This window comes from Aegilops tauschii, chromosome 7, assembly GCF_002575655.3.
Source record: "Aegilops tauschii subsp. strangulata cultivar AL8/78 chromosome 7, Aet v6.0, whole genome shotgun sequence".
In the NCBI taxonomy this organism is placed as follows: Eukaryota; Viridiplantae; Streptophyta; class Magnoliopsida; order Poales; family Poaceae; genus Aegilops; species Aegilops tauschii.
The window spans coordinates 310047522-310067104 of record NC_053041.3 but is presented as its reverse complement, the minus strand read 5'-3'; the positions used below and the strand labels follow the sequence as shown (position 1 = coordinate 310067104).

Sequence of the window (19583 nt, the reverse complement as noted above, 5' to 3'; positions counted from 1 at the left end):
TCGTTACTATGTTTGGTTTCCTGATGATCTGTAGTGGTGCCCAGTTGGGACGATCGGGGATCTAGCATTTGGGGTTGTCTTCCTTTTCATTTGTAATCGTCCATAGTCGGACTATGTGTGTACTCTGAATGATGTATGTTTAATTAATGTATTGTGTTAAGTGGCGATTGTAAGCCAACTCTTTATCCCATTCTTGTTCATTACATGGGATTGTGTGAAGATGACCCTTCTTGTGATAAAACCACCATGCGGTTATGCCTCTAAGTCGTGCCTCGACACGTGTGAGATATAGCCGCATCGTGGGTGCTACACATGCCCACCTTCGACGGGCGCGGACTCGTGCCGCCAGCGCCCTCTGAGACCCCAGTGGTGACGGCTCCGGTGATGGTGTCCTCCGATGACTCCGTCGAGGAGGAGGAGCGGGACTCGGAGGTGACCCAGGAGGGGGAAGGGGGGTATTCCCCTCCGTGCAAGGCTGATCTCCTCCGCGCCTTGCCAGACGATGACGACGACGCCAACGACCATCCGGTGAAGGAGGTCACGCCCCCTACCGAGGTCACCACAAGGTCCAAGGTCACCCCCTCAAAGAAGTCGTCGGCTGGGGTCCCGACGAAGAGCAAGTCAGCGCTGATCTCCCGAGGCGATGCTCCTGCTCTGACTTTTCTAGTGCTGCCGCCGGGCCGGCTGCCGTGGGCTCATCTACTCCTGGAGCTCGCGCGCCAGTGCCCCTGCCGCGAGGCCCCTGGGCTCCGCACTTCTAAAGAGGCCGCGGGGCTACGCTGCCGTGGACTAGTAAGGACCCTGCCCTGACTTTGTTCTTGCTCCTGCTTCTGTTGCTGCTTCCTGATGGTCTCCTCTTGCACTGTCAGGCAAATGCTGTCGGCAAAGAAGAAGAGGGAGGGGGCGGCCGCACCCTCGGGGACCCAGCAGCCTGGCATGGCCGCACCTCCTCCGACGGAGAAGGGCGGCGACGGCGCTCGTGCCTCCCCAGCCCGGTTATCCTCGCGAGGCCCAGAGGAGCATCCCCAGAAGAGGGCAACCCCCGCAGCCACGCCGGGTCCGGAGGCGCCCATCCTCGGCTCACTGGCCGAGGTCCCACAAGCTCCGGAGCTTCCGGCTTCTTCTTCTACCGCCATCGACTCGGAGGTCTTGGTGACTGTCGGTGTCAAAACCGGCGGATCTCGGGTAGGGGGTCCCGAACTGTGCGTCTAAGGTCGATGGTCACAGGGGACAGGGGACATGATGTTTACCCAGGTTCGGGCCCACTCTATGGAGGCAATACCCTACTTCATGCTTGATTGATCTTGATGAATATGAGTATTACAAGAGTTGATTTACCTCGAGATCGTAATGGCTAAACCCTAGAAGTCTAGCCTGTATGACTATGGTAATGAGTATGTCCTTTCCGAACTACACCCTTAGGTTTATATAGACACCGGGGGGATCTAGGGTTACATACAGTCGGTTACATAAGAAGGGATCTTTATAGTTGGTCGCCAACCTTGCCATCCACGCCAATGAGAGTCCAATCCGGACACGGGTACAGTCTTCGGCCTTCATGTCTTCACAGCCCACCAGTCCGGCCCATTGATAATTGGCCGGACGCCCGAGGACCCCTTAGTCCAGGACTCCCTCAGTAGCCCCTGAACCTGGCTTCAATGACGAGGAGTCCGGCGCGCAGATTGTCTTCGACATTGCAAGGCGGGATCTGCTTTCCGAACTCCAAGATAGTCTTCGGTCGCGATGATAAGGTCTGCTAGGAAGTCTACCCCATTAATGACAATTCCGACTCCCTTACATCCTACCTTGGCTCTCATCTCTGCTCCGGGGGTTTGTACCACCATAGGGTTATTCAGGGGTGTAGGGGTCATGCCACTTTTTAATTCAAATTCTTGGGTGACAAATGAATGCGTGGCTCCAGAATCAAACAAGACAGTTGCAGGTGCTGAGTTAACAAGGAACGTACCCAGCACGACATCCGGGTTTTCCTGGGCTTCTTCTGCAGTGACATGATTCACACGACCCTTGCCATTGTTAGGCGGGTTGCGGGGAGCTTGGTTCCTTGGTGGCATTCCGCGGCCTTGTCCTGGGTTCTGCGCATTGGGGCGCGGGGCATCGGGCTTCTTGTTGGGGGCAATACTTGGAGTAGTGTCCTGCCTGACCACATCCAAAGCAAGTGGCTTGATTGGGGTTGATGCTCTTGCCGGCATTGTTGTTGGGGTTGTTGTAACTGATAGTTGGTGCGGGGTGCAGGGGCTCTTGGCTGCTGATTGATTGGCTTGACCGGGGCTGGCTGCCACGGGCGAGGCTTCTGGTTGCTGGAGCTGCCCTTGCTGATCATCTTGCGCTTACGGGTATCATCCAAAGCACATTGCTTGTCCTCAAGCATGAGTGCCTTGTTCACCAGATCAGGAAAGGTTGGGCAGTCACATACAACAAGCGAGTACTATAGAGTCTGGTTAAGGCCTTCCATGAAGCGCTCTCTTTTGGCAGCATCAGTGCTGACATCCTCAGGAGCATACCTTGAGAGAACACTGAACTTCTGCATGTACTCCTTGACAGTGCTACTTCCTTGCTTCAGGGCTCGGAACTCACGCTTCTTGATGGCCATGATTCCGGAAGGAATATGGGCCTTGCGGAATTCTGTCTTGAAGTCATTCCAAGTGATGTTTTGCCCAGCATGCATGACCTTGAATCCATCCCACCAAGCTCTGGCAGTTCCCTCGAGACAGTGGGCATCATATGCCACCCTCTCGTGGTCTTCAGTGCAGCCGACTAGTTCCAACAGATCCTCAATGGTGCGGACCCAGTCATCTGCATCCAGGGGTTCATCAGTCTCGATGAAGGTGGGTGGTGCATGCTTCTTGAACTCTGCCAACGTGGAGCGTCCATTGTCGTTCCCCGCCGGCTGGCGGTTGACAGCTTGAGCAATCATCTGGAGGGCTGCAGTGTTGGCTTGGTGTTCCTCTCGGAAGGCCTGGAGAAGCTGAGCCATGTCCATGTTTGGACGCAGTGGGGGTGGTGGAGCTTGTCCTTGGGTTTGGTTTTGGCTGGCTCCTGCTCCAGTTTCTTGCTGCTGAGTAGAGGTACCAGTACGTGTTACAACAGGCATCCTGTTGGAGCGGTCAAGGTCTCATGATTGGGAAAGATAAGGGAAAGCAATATAGATGGGATGCCTAGTAAGGGGGTGGGCGTGACCCAATTTTAAGTTAAGCAAGGGCCAGAAGGGCCAAACTCATGCATTAAAACCAAATGGGGGATGTAGTCGTTTACAAGTTCCCGAAGGGAAAGTACGACTTCCATCAAACAAGTTGAAGGCAACCACAAGACAACATGGTTTCATTTGAACCATTACATGGACTCGACTTCGCATAGGGGTACACGACCTATCCTACCTTAAGGGTTACGGACTGGCCTATCCTAGTCCTGAACGGTGTCTAAGTGGTGGAATGCTCGGTCGCGTATTCCGGCTCCTCTGGGTCTTCCTCCTCATCTTCATCTGTCTCAGTTTCTTCGTCAGTTGAGGGAGTGGGGGAGTGGAGGAGCTGAACACAGCGCTGCTTGGTGGCACCATGAAGAGGTTGCGATATTCCTTCGCCGTCATACGGCGTGGCCGAGATGATCCCTTGGCATGCGTAGCCTGTGGGGGTCGCCCGCCTCGATAGGCAACAACGGGCTGTCCAGGGGGAGCACCATCCTTCTTGATCCTGTCCGCCTTTGTCTGAGCTAGGTGGAGGAGTTCCTTGGTATCATGGAGTTCCCTCCGAAGCTCCATCGACTCCGAGGCCAAGTGCTGTGCAAGGCTGTCAGCACACAAGCTGAAGTAGGTCTGGAAACGGAGGAGAAGCCCCTCGTCCATGGGTGGAGCTGGTGCGCTGGTCTCGTCATCACCCTCCTTACGATAAGGCAGGGAACGAGTGGCTGGCTCACTTGCCATCTCTGGCAGAAGATCTCGAAGGCGAGTCAGCGCCTTCAGTGCAGCAGTCTCTACGGCAAGAAGCAGGGTCGCCATCTGGGGTCCTTCAAAGAACCAGCTTGTCAGAGAGTCGTTCGCGCTCACGACTACCTCCACGTGATACTCCTTCTTGGTGCTGTCGATCCAGTGCTCGTGATAGGAGAAGGTGGGGGCTCGAGTGAACTGGCACTTCTTGAGGCTATCCTCAAGAAGCACAGGAATGCCAGTGGTCAGGAAGTCGTCGAGTACGACGGCCATCTACAAAAGTGGAAGGGGAAGGGTCAATAGAGGAAATGTGACCTACGTTTGGGGCATTTTTAGAAAACGTAGGTATATAGGTAATTTTGTAGATAGTCTCACCCTAACTAACGTCCATGCTAACTAAGGCTTCCTACAGTCAGGATGGCTCTGATACCAGCTCTGTGGGGACCCCGACTCGTAAGTCGTGATCACCGAATGCACGTGTACAGTGATCCCAGAGATCAATGCTCACTAAACACACAGAAACTGAGTAGCAAGAGCCTTACATCCATACATACCTTCTTACACAAATTATGACCATTGTGGTCAAGTCTTACATGGATAAAGCCATAAGGCTGAGTACCAAATAAACTTAAGCAGCGGAAATCTTCGCCGATAAGTAGGACCCATGCCATCTGCCTTAACCCTACAGGCATTCTGACTGGGAAACGTCCTAGTTCACATGTTCGTCTCCAAAGAACTCTTCTTCGAACTCCTGTTCTTCCATGCCTGGCCAATTAAATAACCAGTGGCAAGCCAATTAATACTTTGAATGTACTCGCAAGCAACCCATGTTTTGGTTCAAGATACAACAATGCATGACATAGGTAAGTTTTTGCAGAAAGCTAATTTTGTTGTGCTCTGACATGTTCAATAACTGGTTACAGGTATTAACATAAATGGAGTGGGCACCAACCCAACTCAATCATGTCAAGTCCTTTGACTTGACTCAAGTAGTTCTTCCCACTTATCCGAACACACTCACCAGGTTTCGTAAACAAGTGGACGTAGCCCAAGAGCGGTTACCCAAATGTCCTTGACCGTGGACACGGCTATTCGTATAGTTTTACACTCTGCAGAGGTTGCACACTTTAGCCACAAGATCCGGGGAACTTCCGTGTCATCCACGACCCGCGGTACCTCAAGTACCCAGGGTAAGCACCCGATCACTATCTTTCCCTAGACGACACTAACATGGAGTCCACTCGATTGGTAGTAACCCCCGTGCCCAACATTTCACATCTTAAAATTGTGGAGCCTTGCTCCCATATTTATCACATACCACTGGCACGGGGTACCAACGGTGTGCCCGGTGCCCCATAAAAATGTTCTTGGCCGCCCTACCTGGCACGACCCCGTCCCGAGAGAGCGCACCAACAACTCTCCGGTCACTAGTAATGCGGGCTCCAAGCTAGCATCGGCCTAGGTAATCAATAATGCCCTTTCCCATATAAGGGTAGTGTGGTTGCGCATGTAAGGTTGGAATAACGGTCGCAACTTAAACCAATCCGTTTTTGAAACCACACTCACATATCCTTCTCCGGTACACCACTTCTTTGTCAAGTGGTTACCTAGCTCAACATCTCCCTCGGGCATTAGTGGCACCCGCGGGGTTTTCAAAAAGCCTTTGGGAGCATACTTGCCTCCATCACCCTGCATATACCTGTCCCATTTGCGTAGCATCTACTTTAGCATCCTATCTTCTCCCACCGGCATAACCCTCATAAGGAGGTAGGGTCATGCACCATGCAAGTATCAACGAGGAAGTAACAGATGCAACCCATCAAAGTGGTTACCATCACATCATGATTCCGATGCAACAATAGTAAAGTGATATATGACATGCATAAAAAGGGTTTCATGGACATGGTCAAAGGGCTGCTTGCCTTGCTTGGCTTGGTCTTCAAAGTCTTCAGGCCCTTCTCCTTCTTCTCCTCCAACTACTTCGTCAAACACGGGATCTAATCGTCGCAAGAAAACAACGGAAAAATAAGACAATAATAAAACAGAAAAACCAAAGTGCTCAGAAAAATGTCAACTCATTTTTGGTAAATACTAGGGTTAAAACTAAGGAGGGGCAATTCTTAGTTTTGGATTTGGAGCTACAGGGACAAAGCAATGGATTTTTAAACAAGGATTTAATTGCTCAAATTTGAATTTGAATTTGAGCAGTACAGAAAAGTTGGTTGGGCATGTAGGAAAACTACACCATTAAATAGGTGGGATTTTTACAAGATTTTTGGAACTAGAACTATTGCATTTGGATTAATATTTAATCCTATGGAATTTTTGGAAAAGGGACAGAAAAAGAAAAAGAGAAAGGGCACTGTGCCCGCCGGGCCAAAACAGCTGCAGTGTAGCAGGCCCAGAGGGGAAAAAGGCCCAGGAGAGCCGGTGCGCGCGCGCGCCAGGTTTTCAAACGTGACGGGCGGGGCCCAGGCGTCAGCGAGAGAGAGAGAGACGATGGAGGGGAGAGGCCGATGGGCGGGGCCTGCCTGTCATCCCTAACCCCGAGTCCAGATGGCCGGCGAGCTCACCGGTGACGATGCAGGGCACGGCGAGGTCGGGCGAGGGCACGGCTGGGCTCAGCGTTGTGTCGCCGTTCGGGTGGAGGTGGAGTTGGTCATCGGAGCAGCCTGGTTCGCCGGCGACGAAGTCACGCAGCGGAGGTGCTTCGGGCGTCGATGGTTCCAGCCGTTCCCGGCTGCAAAAGGAGTGGGGAAGAGAGGGGAAATGGTCAGTGACGCCGTGCGGTTCCAGATCGAGAGAAAATGTGGGCAGAGGAGGCCTGTACCCCGTGGACGCCGACGAGCCGAGGCGGCGGAGCTCGAGCTCGATCTCGAGCTCGGGTGGCTCTGGAGACAAATGGATGGATCGGAAGGTAGATTGGGAGTGTGGGAGAGCGACAGGAAGCGAGAGAGAGGCTCGGGGTCGCCTTATATAGGCTGGCCGAGGTCCATTGTAGGCGCGGACTGCGGGTGCCCGCTGGATCGGCTCGGGTGGCCGTTAGAGAGGGAATGGAGGGCTCGGGGGTGTTTGTGGGAGTGGTCTAGGGTGCCAGGGAGAGAGAGGAGGAGCGGGACGAGCTGCGGGCGGGCCACAGGGGCGGCGCGAGCATTGGCCGAGCGGGGCGGCGTTCTGGCGCGAGCTGCAGGAGAGAGAGGAGGGTGCGGGAGCAAGTGGGCGGCCTGCTGGCGTGGAACGGACGTCGAGGACCATCGACTGGCGCGCGGGGGAGGCTCGAGGAGGCCGGGAGACGCGGCGTCAACGGTCGGGTGCCCTGTAAGGCGCTCCAGAGCGCGACTTTGGCCGGCATCCGCGGCTTTCCCGCGTTCGCGCGTGTCCACTTGTGTCTGGCAGCTGAAGGAGGCATGGGCAAAAGCTGGGGAGAGCCTTGGGTGCTCTGAAAAGCTGAGGGGAGAGAAGGAGGCTGAGAGAGAGGGAGGAATCCACTGTCTAGTGAAGAAAAATTGGGGTTCTCCCCCCTTCATCATTGCTTCCTCGGGTAGCAAGCACACAAGTGCTAGAGGGGGACTAGGAGGGGTCGTGGTAGAAAGTTGAGCCTACGGAGATTAGTGGAAGAGGCCAAAAATGGGATTTTGGTAAAGTGGCAGAAGGTGTTTGATGCAGGTTTGGGCAAGTAGATGATTTCCATTTGCCATGAGACTCCACAGGGTGAAATGTCACATATAATTAGGGCTTTCCACCAATTTGGAGCTTATTTGGGCAAAGTTGCCAATGCAACTTTTGTAAACCCTAGAAATTAGCAGAAATGAACTTGTGTAGATCTAGTTGAGCAATTCACTTCTCCTTGATGCACCACTTGGTGTAGAGGCCTCATTTGGTCATGTGAACATGATCACAAAAGTTGGGGTCAAGGAGAGTAAGTTGGTAGTACAAAGTTGTTCAAATTTGATTCTAGTCAGAGAGGGTTTTGGGGCATTTTGGTGAACCAAACCGACCTTAATTGAGATGAGGCCTTGCAAGGTGATCACAATATGCATTTGTCACTTGCTGGATTTTCCTTGGATTTTTATGAAAATATTTCCTGTAGAAATATTTCAAATCTTTGAAATGGGCAGAAATGGTTTTGGGAGGTTTTGTCCAATATTTGGAACATGACCATGTCTTGAAACTCTTATATATGGAAAATATATGTCCACAGAGTTTCCCTGATTTTTTTCATATATTTATGAAACAATAAAATAATTTTTACCTATTAAAGACCACTTCTGGCCTTAAGAAAAAGCTTTTAAATAAAATAGGAAAATAACTTTTAAAATTATATTTTTGTGGTTTATGGGAATCCTATATCTAATAGGTTTCAAATATACTTTTTGAAATATTTTTCATACCCCAAATCAAGTACTTGTAGTGCAAACCGCAATTCAGGGGTTTTTTGGAAAACTAATTTTTGAAAATACTATTTGGCCAAATTATTTTTGTAATAAAATACTATACTGTTCCATACACATGGCATGATCATTGGGCAGAAGTTTGGGGCAAGGAGATGAGGTATATAGGGTGGAGTTGTGTTGACTTTAAAGAGCACTTAAAAATCACAGAGAGAAAACCAACTCCAAATAAAAAGCCAAATAATGCAAAAGTTTTTGTTGGTCCAAATTTCATGCTTTAATAATGCAAATGACATGTTACAAAATGCAGGGTGTGACACAGACAAGGTCTCCGGACTCAAGAGAAGCTTATCTTCTTCGCCCCCAAGCATCCACAAGGGGCGCGAGCACGCCTGGAGCGGAGCCACGTGCAGCATCAGGAATTCCCTCAGGAACATGGCCCCCGTCATCTTTGCCGCCTTCGTGTTGCCCGGCTTCAGGTCGGCGGTCATCTTCTCCAGCACCGACTTCGCCCGGTCGTAAGTAAGCTTCGCGCAGAGCCACCCTTCGTCGGACTGGGGCATCTCTGTCGGCAGCATCAACCGTGGGTGGACGCACTTGGCATCCATCATGACCCACCTGCTCCTGAAGCCCTCGGCCTTCTTTCCAGCCTTCGAGATCGCGTTGGCCTTGCCGGCTGCGACAAAGTTGGCGCACGCTGAGGTGTGGCCGCCATTGATCTGGAGGAAGAATAAGTGGCGCAGCAAAGCCACGGATGGCATCACCCCGACGTATGCCTCACAGTAGAAGGTGAAGATTGACAGGAGAAGGACGAAGTTGGGATGGAGTTGAAGGGCCTGCAACCTATAATGGCTGAGGACGGCATAGAAGAAGTCGGAGAAGGGGGGAACCAGCCCCGCAACGAGGCTGCTCATGAAGAAGGGGTAGATGGTGCTTCCCAAAGCCTCCGGCTCGGCAGAGCCAACCCGCAGCTCGGTCTTCCCCCTCTCGTTGTTCTCCCCCCCCCCGTCAGCAGACGCGTGGTGGTGAGGTTCTTCTCTGAGACATCGGGTGCGTCCAAAGCCGGCTTGTACCAGGCGGGCAGCGAAGCGGCCTTGACCTTTCGGGGTGCCATTGGTCGCTGGTTCGGAAGGGGATTGAAGCATATCTGGAGATTTCAGAAGCAAGGAGCGAGAAAGGGGATCTCGAGCAAGACGAAGGAAAGCAATGAAGGCAAGCGTTTCCCGCGCCCGTCTTTTGTCAGACGGGCAGTTGCCGAGGCAGCGTGGGGAAGCGGAGACGCCCACGTCCAATCAATCGCCACGTGTCAAGCGAGGCCGTAGGCTGTTGGGGCCCGCGGCACTCCGCACTTGCCCTTGGGCTGCGCCTCGAAGCCAAGTCCAAGCGCGCCTTGGGCCCGGGGGCTACTGTCGGCGTTCCGGGAACGGGGGTCCCCAGACTTGCCTGCCTCCGGCCCACAGCGTGGCTCCACCAGCGGCCCCGTACGGCCCATCTTCACCAGCAAACACACAAGACCCTCGCGAGGAGGACAACGCAAGACCTCCTTGGTGGCGGCCTCACCAGGCTGGCTCGCGAGGAGCGGAGAGATCAAGGCAAGGGGCACCTCGCGAGGTTCCCGTGACGCAAGCCATGACGACCATGACCAGGCGGGCGCCAGGCGGGTGCCAGCGCGTCCAGTGTCCTCGTTTCCTCTTTGGTGCTAAAGAGGCAACCGCAGGCGAGGAGTCCCGAGGCATCAGGCAAAGGTTTCCATATCTGTGCAACAAGACCAAGACCAGCAGGACGGCAAGACGGAGGTCACCGTGGAGCCCATGACGGCGTCACCACCAGAGCCTTTGGCAGGCGACGACTACTTTTGTCAGGATAACTTGTACTAGTTGTCCCCCTTAAAACATGGCCGTTGTGGCATCCCTTCCCGCTCAATATTTGGGAAGAGGAGCAAGGCCTCTATAAATATGACTAGCCACCACCGTAGCAAACAACTCATCTTGGATCAAGGCCAATCCATCAAAAGCCTCCACACCAGCTTACCAAGCACAAGAACACCTCTCCTCAGGAGGCTGTTCTTCCCTTGTAACTGTTCATCCTCAGCCCAAGAGGCAATCCACCACACCACACTGGAGTAGGGTATTACACCGCCACGGTGGCACGAACCGGTATAAACCTTGTGCCCCTTTGTTCTTTGGGTATGTTGAGCTAGTCTTTGAGATCGCGGTGAGGGCGTGAGCTTGGGGGAGGAGAGATCTTCGTGCGCTCCCCAGTGTTCGAACCTCAAGGGTTTTGCCGGAACCGAAATCCGACAATGGCCAATGGTGTGGCTCCACCCGCGGCCCTGTACGGCCCATCTTCACCAGCAAACACTCAAGACCCTCGCGAGGGGCCAAGCCTCGCGAGGCGGACGATGCAAGACTTCCTTGGGGGCGGCGTATCACGCTGGCCCGCGAGGGGCGGAGAGATCAAGGCCAGGGGCGCCAGCGCGCGCAGTGTCCTCGTTTCCTCTTTGTTGCTAAAGAGGCAAGCGCAGGCGAGGAGTCCCGACGCGTCAGGCAAAGGTTTCCATATCGGTGCAACGAGACCAAGACCAGCACGACGGCGTCACCACCAGAGCCTTTGGCAGGCGAAGACCACCTTTAGTCGGGATAACTTGTACTGGTTGTCTCCCTTCAAATTTGGCCGTTGTGGCATCCCTTCCTGCTCAATATTTGGGAAGAGTACCAGGGCCTCTATAAATAGGACTAGCCACTACCTTATCAGAGGACGGATCATTCAGACCACCAGCCACCTCACAAGCTCACCAATCAAAAGAACACCTCTCCTCGGGAGGCTGTTCTTCCCCTGTAACTGTTCATCCTCAACCCAAGAGGCAATCCACCACACCATACTGGAGTAGGGTATTACAACACATCGGTGGCCCAAACCAGTATAAACGCTGTGTCTCTTGTTCTGTGAGTTCCACGCGTCGAGCTTTGAGATCGCGGTGAGGGTGTGTGCTAGGGAGGAGAGATCTTTGTGCGCACCCCAGTGTCCGAACCTCAAGGGTTTTGCCGGAACCTGAAATCCGACATTTGGCGCGCCAGGTAGGGGTGCACCGAAGCCCCTCTTCCATCAGCAGACCCACCAGCACTCCGCAGCGCCGATGTCCGGCGACCTGAGGGCTGACGCCGGCCATTGGGCAGCTTGGCCAGCCCGAGCGGCATCGTCAGCCCAAGAAGACCTCAACCCCGTGCCTAGGCGGCACGCGCACCGCCAAACGCTGTAGGGCCCGGGCAGCGCGGTTCCACGCCATCCACCCTTACTCCGCGGCGCGCGCGGGCCACCGCAAGGGCGTCAAGCTACGCTGCAGCGATGGCGCTGCACACCCGGCGGGAACAAGCGAACATGAGGGCCGCACTCACAATGGCGCGAGAGCTGCTGCGATGCCGACTGATGGAGATTGGACGAGAAGCGCTACTGGAGCGCATTGCCGAGCTATTGGAAGCCGCAGCCAGGGGTACGCCTCCTTTTCTGCTCCTTGCATACACCTCAGGCTGCGGCCGTATCGCATGGTGTGCCTCGTCGCACTCGCGTGCTCCTGGACACACCAGGAGGTTTCGTCGGTGTCGACGCAACCGGTGGCGCAGGGCACCCAACTGCACCTGTGCCTTCCCCGATGGGCGCAGGAGTGAGTATTGCCACCCACGGTCCTGGCAGGATGCCACCCTACGACCTCAGAGCGGCGCGTCGGGCTGGGCAACGTGGAGCGCGGTGCACTTCAGTGAGGTTTCCGGAGCCGTCCCTATGTGCCCCGTAAGATGGACCAGGAGTACGCGCCGGAAGATGACCCCGACGTGTTCCTCGAGCCGGGTTGGGAAGAGAGGACTTTGGAAGTCGAGGCCTTCCAGGAGCCGCCCGGGAACCTCGCCGACTATGCCGGTGACAACAGCTACAGGGTACCGCTAATCTCTCAAGAGTAGGCTTACGCTAACCATGGGTCGCAAGTGAATCAGGTCACAATGGTGGATGACGGCCCCAGCATGGCGGGCCCCCTTCCGCCAGGGGAGGCGCGCAGGGGGCTGCGCGGGAGGAGCCAGGAGCAAGGCCCCTACCCGCATCACACCGAGCAAGGCGTCGCCTGGAGGTAGGTCCTCTGCCTGGGAGGCACTGGCAAGCCTTCCCCCCGGCAGAGGGCCCGTGGTCGCCGAGGGCGACGCTGGCGTCCCCTTTGCCCGTTGGCATCGTCCTGGTTTCCGGACGCCCCAACGGTGGTCGTGGGTGGCGCAAGGCGGGGCCCTCGCCTGGGGATATGAAGCAAGACTCGCGCCTATGAAGGTCTTCGCTCGTGACAGTCTCATGTAATAATGAGTGGGGTTGTACACGCCCCGGAGTCTCCGGAGAGCCGCCCTCGGGCCTCGGGGGCTCCCGCCCACGTCCTAGTGGAGGCACCATAATCCGCGCTGGTGGAAGACCAAAAGATTAGACTTGGCGGTGGACGCAGCCATTTGCTTTTAACCTCTTCTTTGTAGCCCTGTTTCTGGCTATGGATTTAAGTTTGAAGTTGAATTTTCATTGGTATACGCGGGGGGTGTCTTTTCTCGTCCGTGTGATTTCTTGCGATCTGGTTCCTTACCTTGTTTTGGAGTCCGCACCTGCTGCCTCCCCCTCGCGAGCCCCTCGCGAGCGGGGGCTGGGCGCGGCGCACGTGCGCGGCGTGCACGTCCTGCCATGGCTGGCGCTTGCTTCTCGCGAGGCCCTCTTGGACGGATCGACAGGCTCCTCAGGAGCTCACGATCTCACGAGCCGGTTTGGAACTTGTCCTGACTAAGGTAAATTACAGCAGCAAGCTCACGGCAGAACTCGCGGTCTCATGAAAACACATCTCCAGCTTGGCCTAAGGAATATAAGCAGTAATCTTTTTACATGAGGGGCTCCCCCTCCCAAAATTCTCTTACAACTTCCAGGGCCGTGCCCGAGCTTTTGCATGCAGGGTCAACGACAAGGAAGCACGGGCTCTATTGGACATGTCGCTCACCGCGTCCTCCGAGTCGCCCTCAGACGCGCCGCTGGCGTCGCTGTCGCCGTAGCTGGCATCACCGTCACCATCGCCGGCGCCGCCCTCACCATCATCGACCACGTCACCTTCATCTGCCGCGACCACCACCGCATCATCCTCGGAGGTGAAGGCCCTGTCTAGAGCATCCACATTATCTTCGGACCAGCACGCCATGTCGCCCTGGATGGTCTCGGGTACACGGGCAATGGCGGCATCAAATCGAAGTTGGGGTAGATGTTTTGGAGGTGGCTGAAGACGCGGGAGAACGCGCGCCCGAGCAGGCCACGGCTCATCTCTTCAACAAGCTCGCAAGCCCTCTCGGGTCGATTGTCCAGGCGGGTCACCACATCGGTGAAGAAGCGGAGGTGACTGGTCTAATCGTTTGTGTGGGGATGAAGGGCATGTTTGTCGCAGAGCGCTTCCCCCCTGCTCTGTTGCGCGTTGGCTCTGATCCTGAGGCTTGGGAGCATGGGGGCGTGCACGCGCTCCAGCGCTTGCCGCCAGAGCGCTTCCTCCCTGCTCTGCTGCGCGAAGGACTCGGCACTGGCGACCCGCTGCTGAAGAGAAAGCAGCTCGGCACGGGCGGAGGCCAGCTCAGCCCTATACTAAGACCAGGGCGGCTGCGGCGGCTTTCTCGCGCTGTTCAGCCTCAGCCAACCCTAACCTGAGGGCAGTAGTCCTACCCACAGCTTCGGCTTCCACGAGCGTCAGCTTCAGGTCGTACCTGCCAAAAAGATCTGCGCGAGCCTTGGCCACCCAGCGGTTAACCTCCTCCTGGGCCTTGGCCTCGCACGCACCGACATCATCTTCTGCTTGGGCGACTTGGCGCTTCCTCGTCTCCAACCGCTCGAGCTCGAGGCTGCGCTCTGTGGCCTCCAGCAATAGTGCCTCCTCGTGCCTCGAGATCTCCTCGTCGGATGGCGCACCCTTGATCGACGCCAAGGCGGCCCTGCGTGCCTCCACCTACTGCTCCAAGGAGGCGTTCAAGGCCTGGAGCTCCCGCCTGCGCTCCTCGGCAATCGCGCGGCGACAGTCTGCCTCCCTGGCCTCCTCCAAGGCTCGGGCACTGGCCTCGCGTGAGGTTGCCAGGGATGCCTCGGCCTTTGCATTTGCGTGCTCATGCTGAAGGCGCGCGAAGTTGATAGCCACCTTCAGTTGATGCCACTCCTCCACCAGCGAAGACCCTCGGCTTCAAGGAGTGCGTCAACATCCACGAGTTCCCCAGCGAGCCGGCTCATCACGCTCATTGCCTCCTGAAATAGCTTGTGGCGGACGACACTCCGCTCGTGCGCAACCTTAAGCATGTGACCAGGTCCGTCCTCCACAACAGGGGTTGCTGGCGGGATCCGAAGCGGCTCACCCCCTTCCAGCAGGGGGCTAGGGGCTGCTGTCGGTGTCAAAACCGGCGGATCTCGGGTTGGGGGTCCCGAACTGTGCGTCTAAGGTCGATGGTTACAAGAGACAGGGGACACGATGTTTACCCAGGTTCGGGCCCTCTCTATGGAGGCAATACCCTACTTCCTGCTTGATTGATCTTGATGAATATGGGTGTTACAAGAGTTGATCTACCAGGAGATCGTAATGGCTAAACCCTAGAAGTCTAGCCTGTATGACTATGGTAATGAGTATATGCTTTCCGGACTACACCCTCCGGTTTATATAGACACCGGGGGGATCTAGGGTTACATAGAGTCGGTTACATAAGAAGGAATCTTCATAGATGGTTCGCCAAGCTGGCCTTCCACGCCAAGGAGAGTCCTATCCGGACACGGGTACAGTCTTTGGCGTTCATGTCTTCACAGCCCAGCAGTCCGGCCGATGACAGGCTGGACGCCCGAGGACCCCTTAGTCCAGGACTCCCTCAGTAGCTCCTGAACTAGTCTTCAATAGCGAGGTGTTCGGCACACAAATTGTCTTCGGCATTGCAAGGCGGGTTCCTCCTTTAATAATTTCCATGTAGTGTATTCGACCGTAGATTCAATGTCTCCCCTCGGCTTCTGTGTGTTTAATAACCTCGTCTTCCACGTGTCGAGCAAATGCGGGGGGTCAGGTTATTTTTGCAGATAGCACCCCGTTTAGGTCAGGAAGAGTGCCTATTTAAAGAGATCGGATCTTAGATCCATTCAATATCTCGCGAAAAAAATCCCCAAAGACTACTAGGAGAAGCCACCCCAACATGGCTAGCATTCTCAGTTCCTCCTTGGACTCAGAGAGAGGCGAGTGGGAGAGGTGCTCAGTGGCCTACATCCAATTAATGAAGCTGCAAACGCAGGGATTCCTTCCCCCTGCAGATCTAGTCCCTATTCGAGCAGGGCAAGCTTCCCTTAACTGTGAGACCCAGGCGGAGGATTTTCCCAATCCATCCGGGGGGAGCGAGCTTGTTTCGTCCCTTATCTGCTAAGGGGCGTTGGGTTTCCAATCCATCTGTTCCTCCGGGGGCTTCTGGAATACTATGGCCTTCAGCTGCATAACTTTACTCCCGCCTCCGTTCTGCATATTGCGGGCTATGTCGCTTTGTGTGAACTATTCCTGGGCATTCAGGCCCATTTCGAACTGTGGAGGAAGTTGTTCTGTCTAGTCCCGCGCAACCACCAGGGGTCAATATTTGAAGTGGGCCGAGCCGAAGTATGGCGCGTCGCAGATACCGGATAACTGTCCGGCACACCAAGGAAGACATCTAAAGAATGGCCTTCCGAATGGTTCTATATAGAAGACGTCGCTCTTCCCGACCCAGTTCATGAGGGTCTCCCAAAATTTGCAAGCGTTCCGTTAAAGAAATGTCACAGCTCGCGTCCCCGAAGTCTTGAAGAGGAGGACAGTGCGGAGGTTCGTCAGCTCCTGGGCAAGATAAGGATGCTTGCCCAGTCTGGCTTTACAATAGTAGAGGTGATGGCGATCTCCATAGTGCAAGGGGTTCAGCCACTTCAATACAGAGGGCTCCCAATGTGGCACTATAATGGGGAGGATGATGCCTCCCGTTGTGCTCGGAATGGTCCGGACACCCCCGCCGCTCTAGCCAAGATACTGGCCGAGCTATTTAAAGGGGAGGAAGAAGAATTTCTCTGCATCAACCGCAGAGACGGGTACTCCATGTACAACCCTCCCAGCTTGGTAAGTCCTAACTCCTTTGCTTTTATTCACTCCGCTCTCTTGGCCATCTTTAACGAATTCCCAATCTGTCTATTTTGAAACAACACTGGCGGAAGGTAACCGAGGGGCTTAATAGCCCTGCCCCACAGCCGGAGAATCACAACCGGGAGCTTGATCCTAGGTTCGAAGAGGACCCGGATATATTCGTGGTACTCGCGGAAGGGGTGTTTTACCAGGCGAGTTATGACGGCATAGAAGTGGACATTATCGCCAATTATCCTGGTCTTCTTCCAGCTTCCCACGTAAGTAATCAGGAGAAATCCCCCTCAAAAGAGTTTCCTCGCACTGCCTCACCCACCGCACTGTCTCATGCTTCAAAGGGGAGACGTTCGGCACGTCATGCTACGCCGAGGATGACTCCAAGAAGAGCGGCTCCCGCGCCGAACAAGGCCTCGAAAAGGAAGGTCCGCGAAGACAAGGCCGGTCCTTCATCAAAGAGGTATGGGTTTGAAGGTATGCTTTGGCAGTCGTACCCAACTGTGATTGTTATGTTGGTCATGTATTAGGAAAAAGGTTCGCCGGACTATGTCCGGGGATTCGGCCGGTCGTACTCCCAACAACCGGGATTTAGATCCCACCGGAGAGGTGGGGGGCACTATGGGGACAACGCCGGACTGTCCTTCAGATGAGAGTTCGGAAGACATGTCTGTTACCAACTCGGAAGTAGAGAGCGCCATGAATCATCGGCGCTGCAGGGCTGTCTTACGAGACCCTAAGTTCTCGGGAGAGGCATTCAATGCCTTCAGCTCGGCTGACGCATACATCCGAGCTGCTCGAGATGGGCTTAGAAAAGCCACAAAGCAACATTTGACAGATGTGCAGGTAAGTTTTTTTTGTCCGAAAAGGATAACCATATACCCGTAGCCCCTGAGACTGAAAGCAGTTGGTACAACTGATTTAAGAATCGTTGTATAACCAGGTCCTTATAGAGAAGAATGGCCTGCTAGCCCAAGAGCTGGAGCAGTGTCGGGCGCAGCTGAATGCTGCTACCGCCGAACTGGAAAACTTCAAGAAGGCGTCTTCTGGTAACATTCCCCTCCATCGAGGAATGATAATTGTATACCAACTGTACTAATACTATTGCTGATCGCATAATAGGATCGCCCAATCAACTTGAAGAGAAGTTGAAGATCGCCCAAGAGGGAGAAAAAGAGGCGAAAAGGCTACACACCGCAGGCTAGCGTGTGCTGACCCGAGTCAAAGGGGAGAAAAACAAGCTACAGTATTCCAACACTACATTGGGTGAAGAATTAAAAGATGTGCGAGCCCAGCTAGCTGACTCCGTGAAGGAAACAAGAAGCTGCGGGGTGGCATATTCAGTATGTGTCTGAACTATTTTTAAAGTAGTTCGGAGATAAATGGAACTGATATAGTTATGATTGCAGGTATATTGACGGGCCGTCCTGAAGAGGAGGTGTCCGGATCATCAAGTGATCTGCTGCAAGGGCTGTCGCAAGTGCACGAGCAGGCTCGGCTGGCGATGCGGAGTGTTGCCAAGGCCCTATGGCCATCCGCCTCCCCTCCAGGAAGTATGGAGGAGCTTGTAGAGCTGTTCAAAGGAGCGCGGCGGCGTATCCAACTATGGAAGATATCCGCCTGCCGAGAGGGTGCGCGAGAGGCCTGGGCCATGGTGAAGACGCGATATACCAAGCTGGATCCTAATCACATGGCTCGTGTCGGACCGCTAGGGTCGGATGGGGAAGAAATTCTCGTTAGTTTAGTATATGACCAAGTAGAGGTGGCCGCCAAATATTCCCAACAGGATTGTAAGTTAGATTGCCTTTTGGACGGTGTAGAGGAGGAAGTGTTTTAGTCCAAGTGACTATGTACTTTCCTTGATATATGTAACTCTAGCTGAATTGTATAGCATTTGTCATGGCAGACCTTTTCACTTCAACCTCTGGACCCGAAGGTGCGGAGTGTTTCCGAATACCCGCACGGCCGAATAGATCGGGATATGCGCGAAAACTAGGCGTAGGGGTCATAGTTGCTTGAACAGACAAGTTGTATCTGGCTAGCTATGTTATATTACATTGAAATTGTAAGAAACATCTTCCAGAGAGAATAGTTCCGTTAAGGGTTCCTTTCCCTGGGTGTGCATGCATTAGTATACATGTCCGAATTGTGATGTGAAAATCACAGTAATGATAGCTTCTGGGGGTTCACAATGGAGTGAGTGCAAAATACATCTTTCATTCATCGACCGAATATTCCCTTAAGAACGCTAGCTTTCGGCTTCACCCAGTGTGAGGTACACATCCGGATGACCCGGCAGTAACAATCGCAGAGGTGCTCCCTTTATGCCCTAGCCAAACTAACGGGAACGTAGGGCATAAGCACAGGAGCCAGGCAACCCAGCTTGGCCAAAACTTAAGTCATATCGATGCATATAGTGGCGAAGAAAAGGTACATATGGAAAAACTCATATGTGAAGAGCTTGATGCTCAAGGAATAATAATAAAAAGCTTCTGTCCAAGAAGCCCCCAGGTATGATGGACGTACATATTTAAAGATGTATGCGTCAGGGGTGTGCGGTCTAGCCGTACGAAAGTTTTAAAGCGAGAACGAAAAAAGTAATCCGAAAAGAGAGAAAGAATAATGGAAACTACAGGGGAGAAGGAGATGAACAAGGAATTCGGCGCTAGGCATAGAATCTTGGGAGTCTAGCCGCGTTCTAGGGGTTCGGCTCGAGGCGATTGTCTGATGCATCACGAAGATGGTACGCCCCTCCGGTGGGAACTTCATCAATTCTGAAGGGACCCTCCCATTTAGGCTTGAGTTTGTCCTTTTTCTTCTCCGGCAGGCGTAGAACGAGTTCGCCAATGTTGTAGGTCTTGGCCCGTACTTCTCTGCTTTGATATCTTCGAGCCTGCTGTTGGTAAAATGCTGAACGGGCTTTTGCGACATCGCGCTCCTCTTCCAGGATCTAGGTTGTCCTGCTGATCAAGCTCGGCTTCTCTCTCTTCGTACATAAGCACTCGAGGTGAGTCATGGATAATATCGCAGGGCAATACAGCCTCCGCGCCATACGCCATGAAGAAAGGTGTGTATCCGGTGGTACGGTTGGGCATGG

At 54.1% G+C, this 19583-nt stretch overlaps 2 protein-coding genes across 2 annotated transcripts; one reads left to right on the top strand and one right to left on the bottom strand.

Annotated features, from left to right (window-relative positions):
- Positions 1-2446: 2446 nt before the first annotated feature.
- Positions 2447-3001, bottom strand: LOC141027121 (uncharacterized). Its single transcript, XM_073504057.1, has one exon. The coding sequence runs from the start codon at positions 2999-3001 to the stop codon at positions 2447-2449; it is 555 nt and encodes a 184-aa protein (XP_073360158.1).
- Positions 3002-16468: 13467 nt separating this feature from the next.
- LOC123494959 (uncharacterized) lies at positions 16469-18448 on the top strand. The gene is made up of 6 exons (XM_073505789.1): positions 16469-16752; positions 16831-16949; positions 17017-17332; positions 17430-17535; positions 17609-17829; positions 17896-18448. The coding sequence occupies exons 2-5, from the start codon at positions 16864-16866 to the stop codon at positions 17689-17691; spliced, it is 591 nt and encodes a 196-aa protein (XP_073361890.1). The 5' UTR covers positions 16469-16752; positions 16831-16863; the 3' UTR covers positions 17692-17829; positions 17896-18448.
- The last annotated feature ends 1135 nt before the right edge of the window (positions 18449-19583 follow it).

What these genes read in the sequence shown, in the direction of transcription:
- LOC141027121 (XM_073504057.1), bottom strand. Translation starts at nt 3,001, where the DNA reads ATGGACATGGCTCAGCTTCTCCAGGCCTTCCGAGAGGAACACCAAGCC.
- LOC123494959 (XM_073505789.1), top strand. Translation starts at nt 16,864, where the DNA reads ATGACTCCAAGAAGAGCGGCTCCCGCGCCGAACAAGGCCTCGAAAAGG. An exon ending in GCCGGTCCTTCATCAAAGAG is followed by an intron (nt 16,950 to 17,016) that starts GTATGGGTTTGA and finishes GTCATGTATTAG; the next exon opens with GAAAAAGGTTCGCCGGACTA. An exon ending in AACATTTGACAGATGTGCAG is followed by an intron (nt 17,333 to 17,429) that starts GTAAGTTTTTTT and finishes TTGTATAACCAG; the next exon opens with GTCCTTATAGAGAAGAATGG.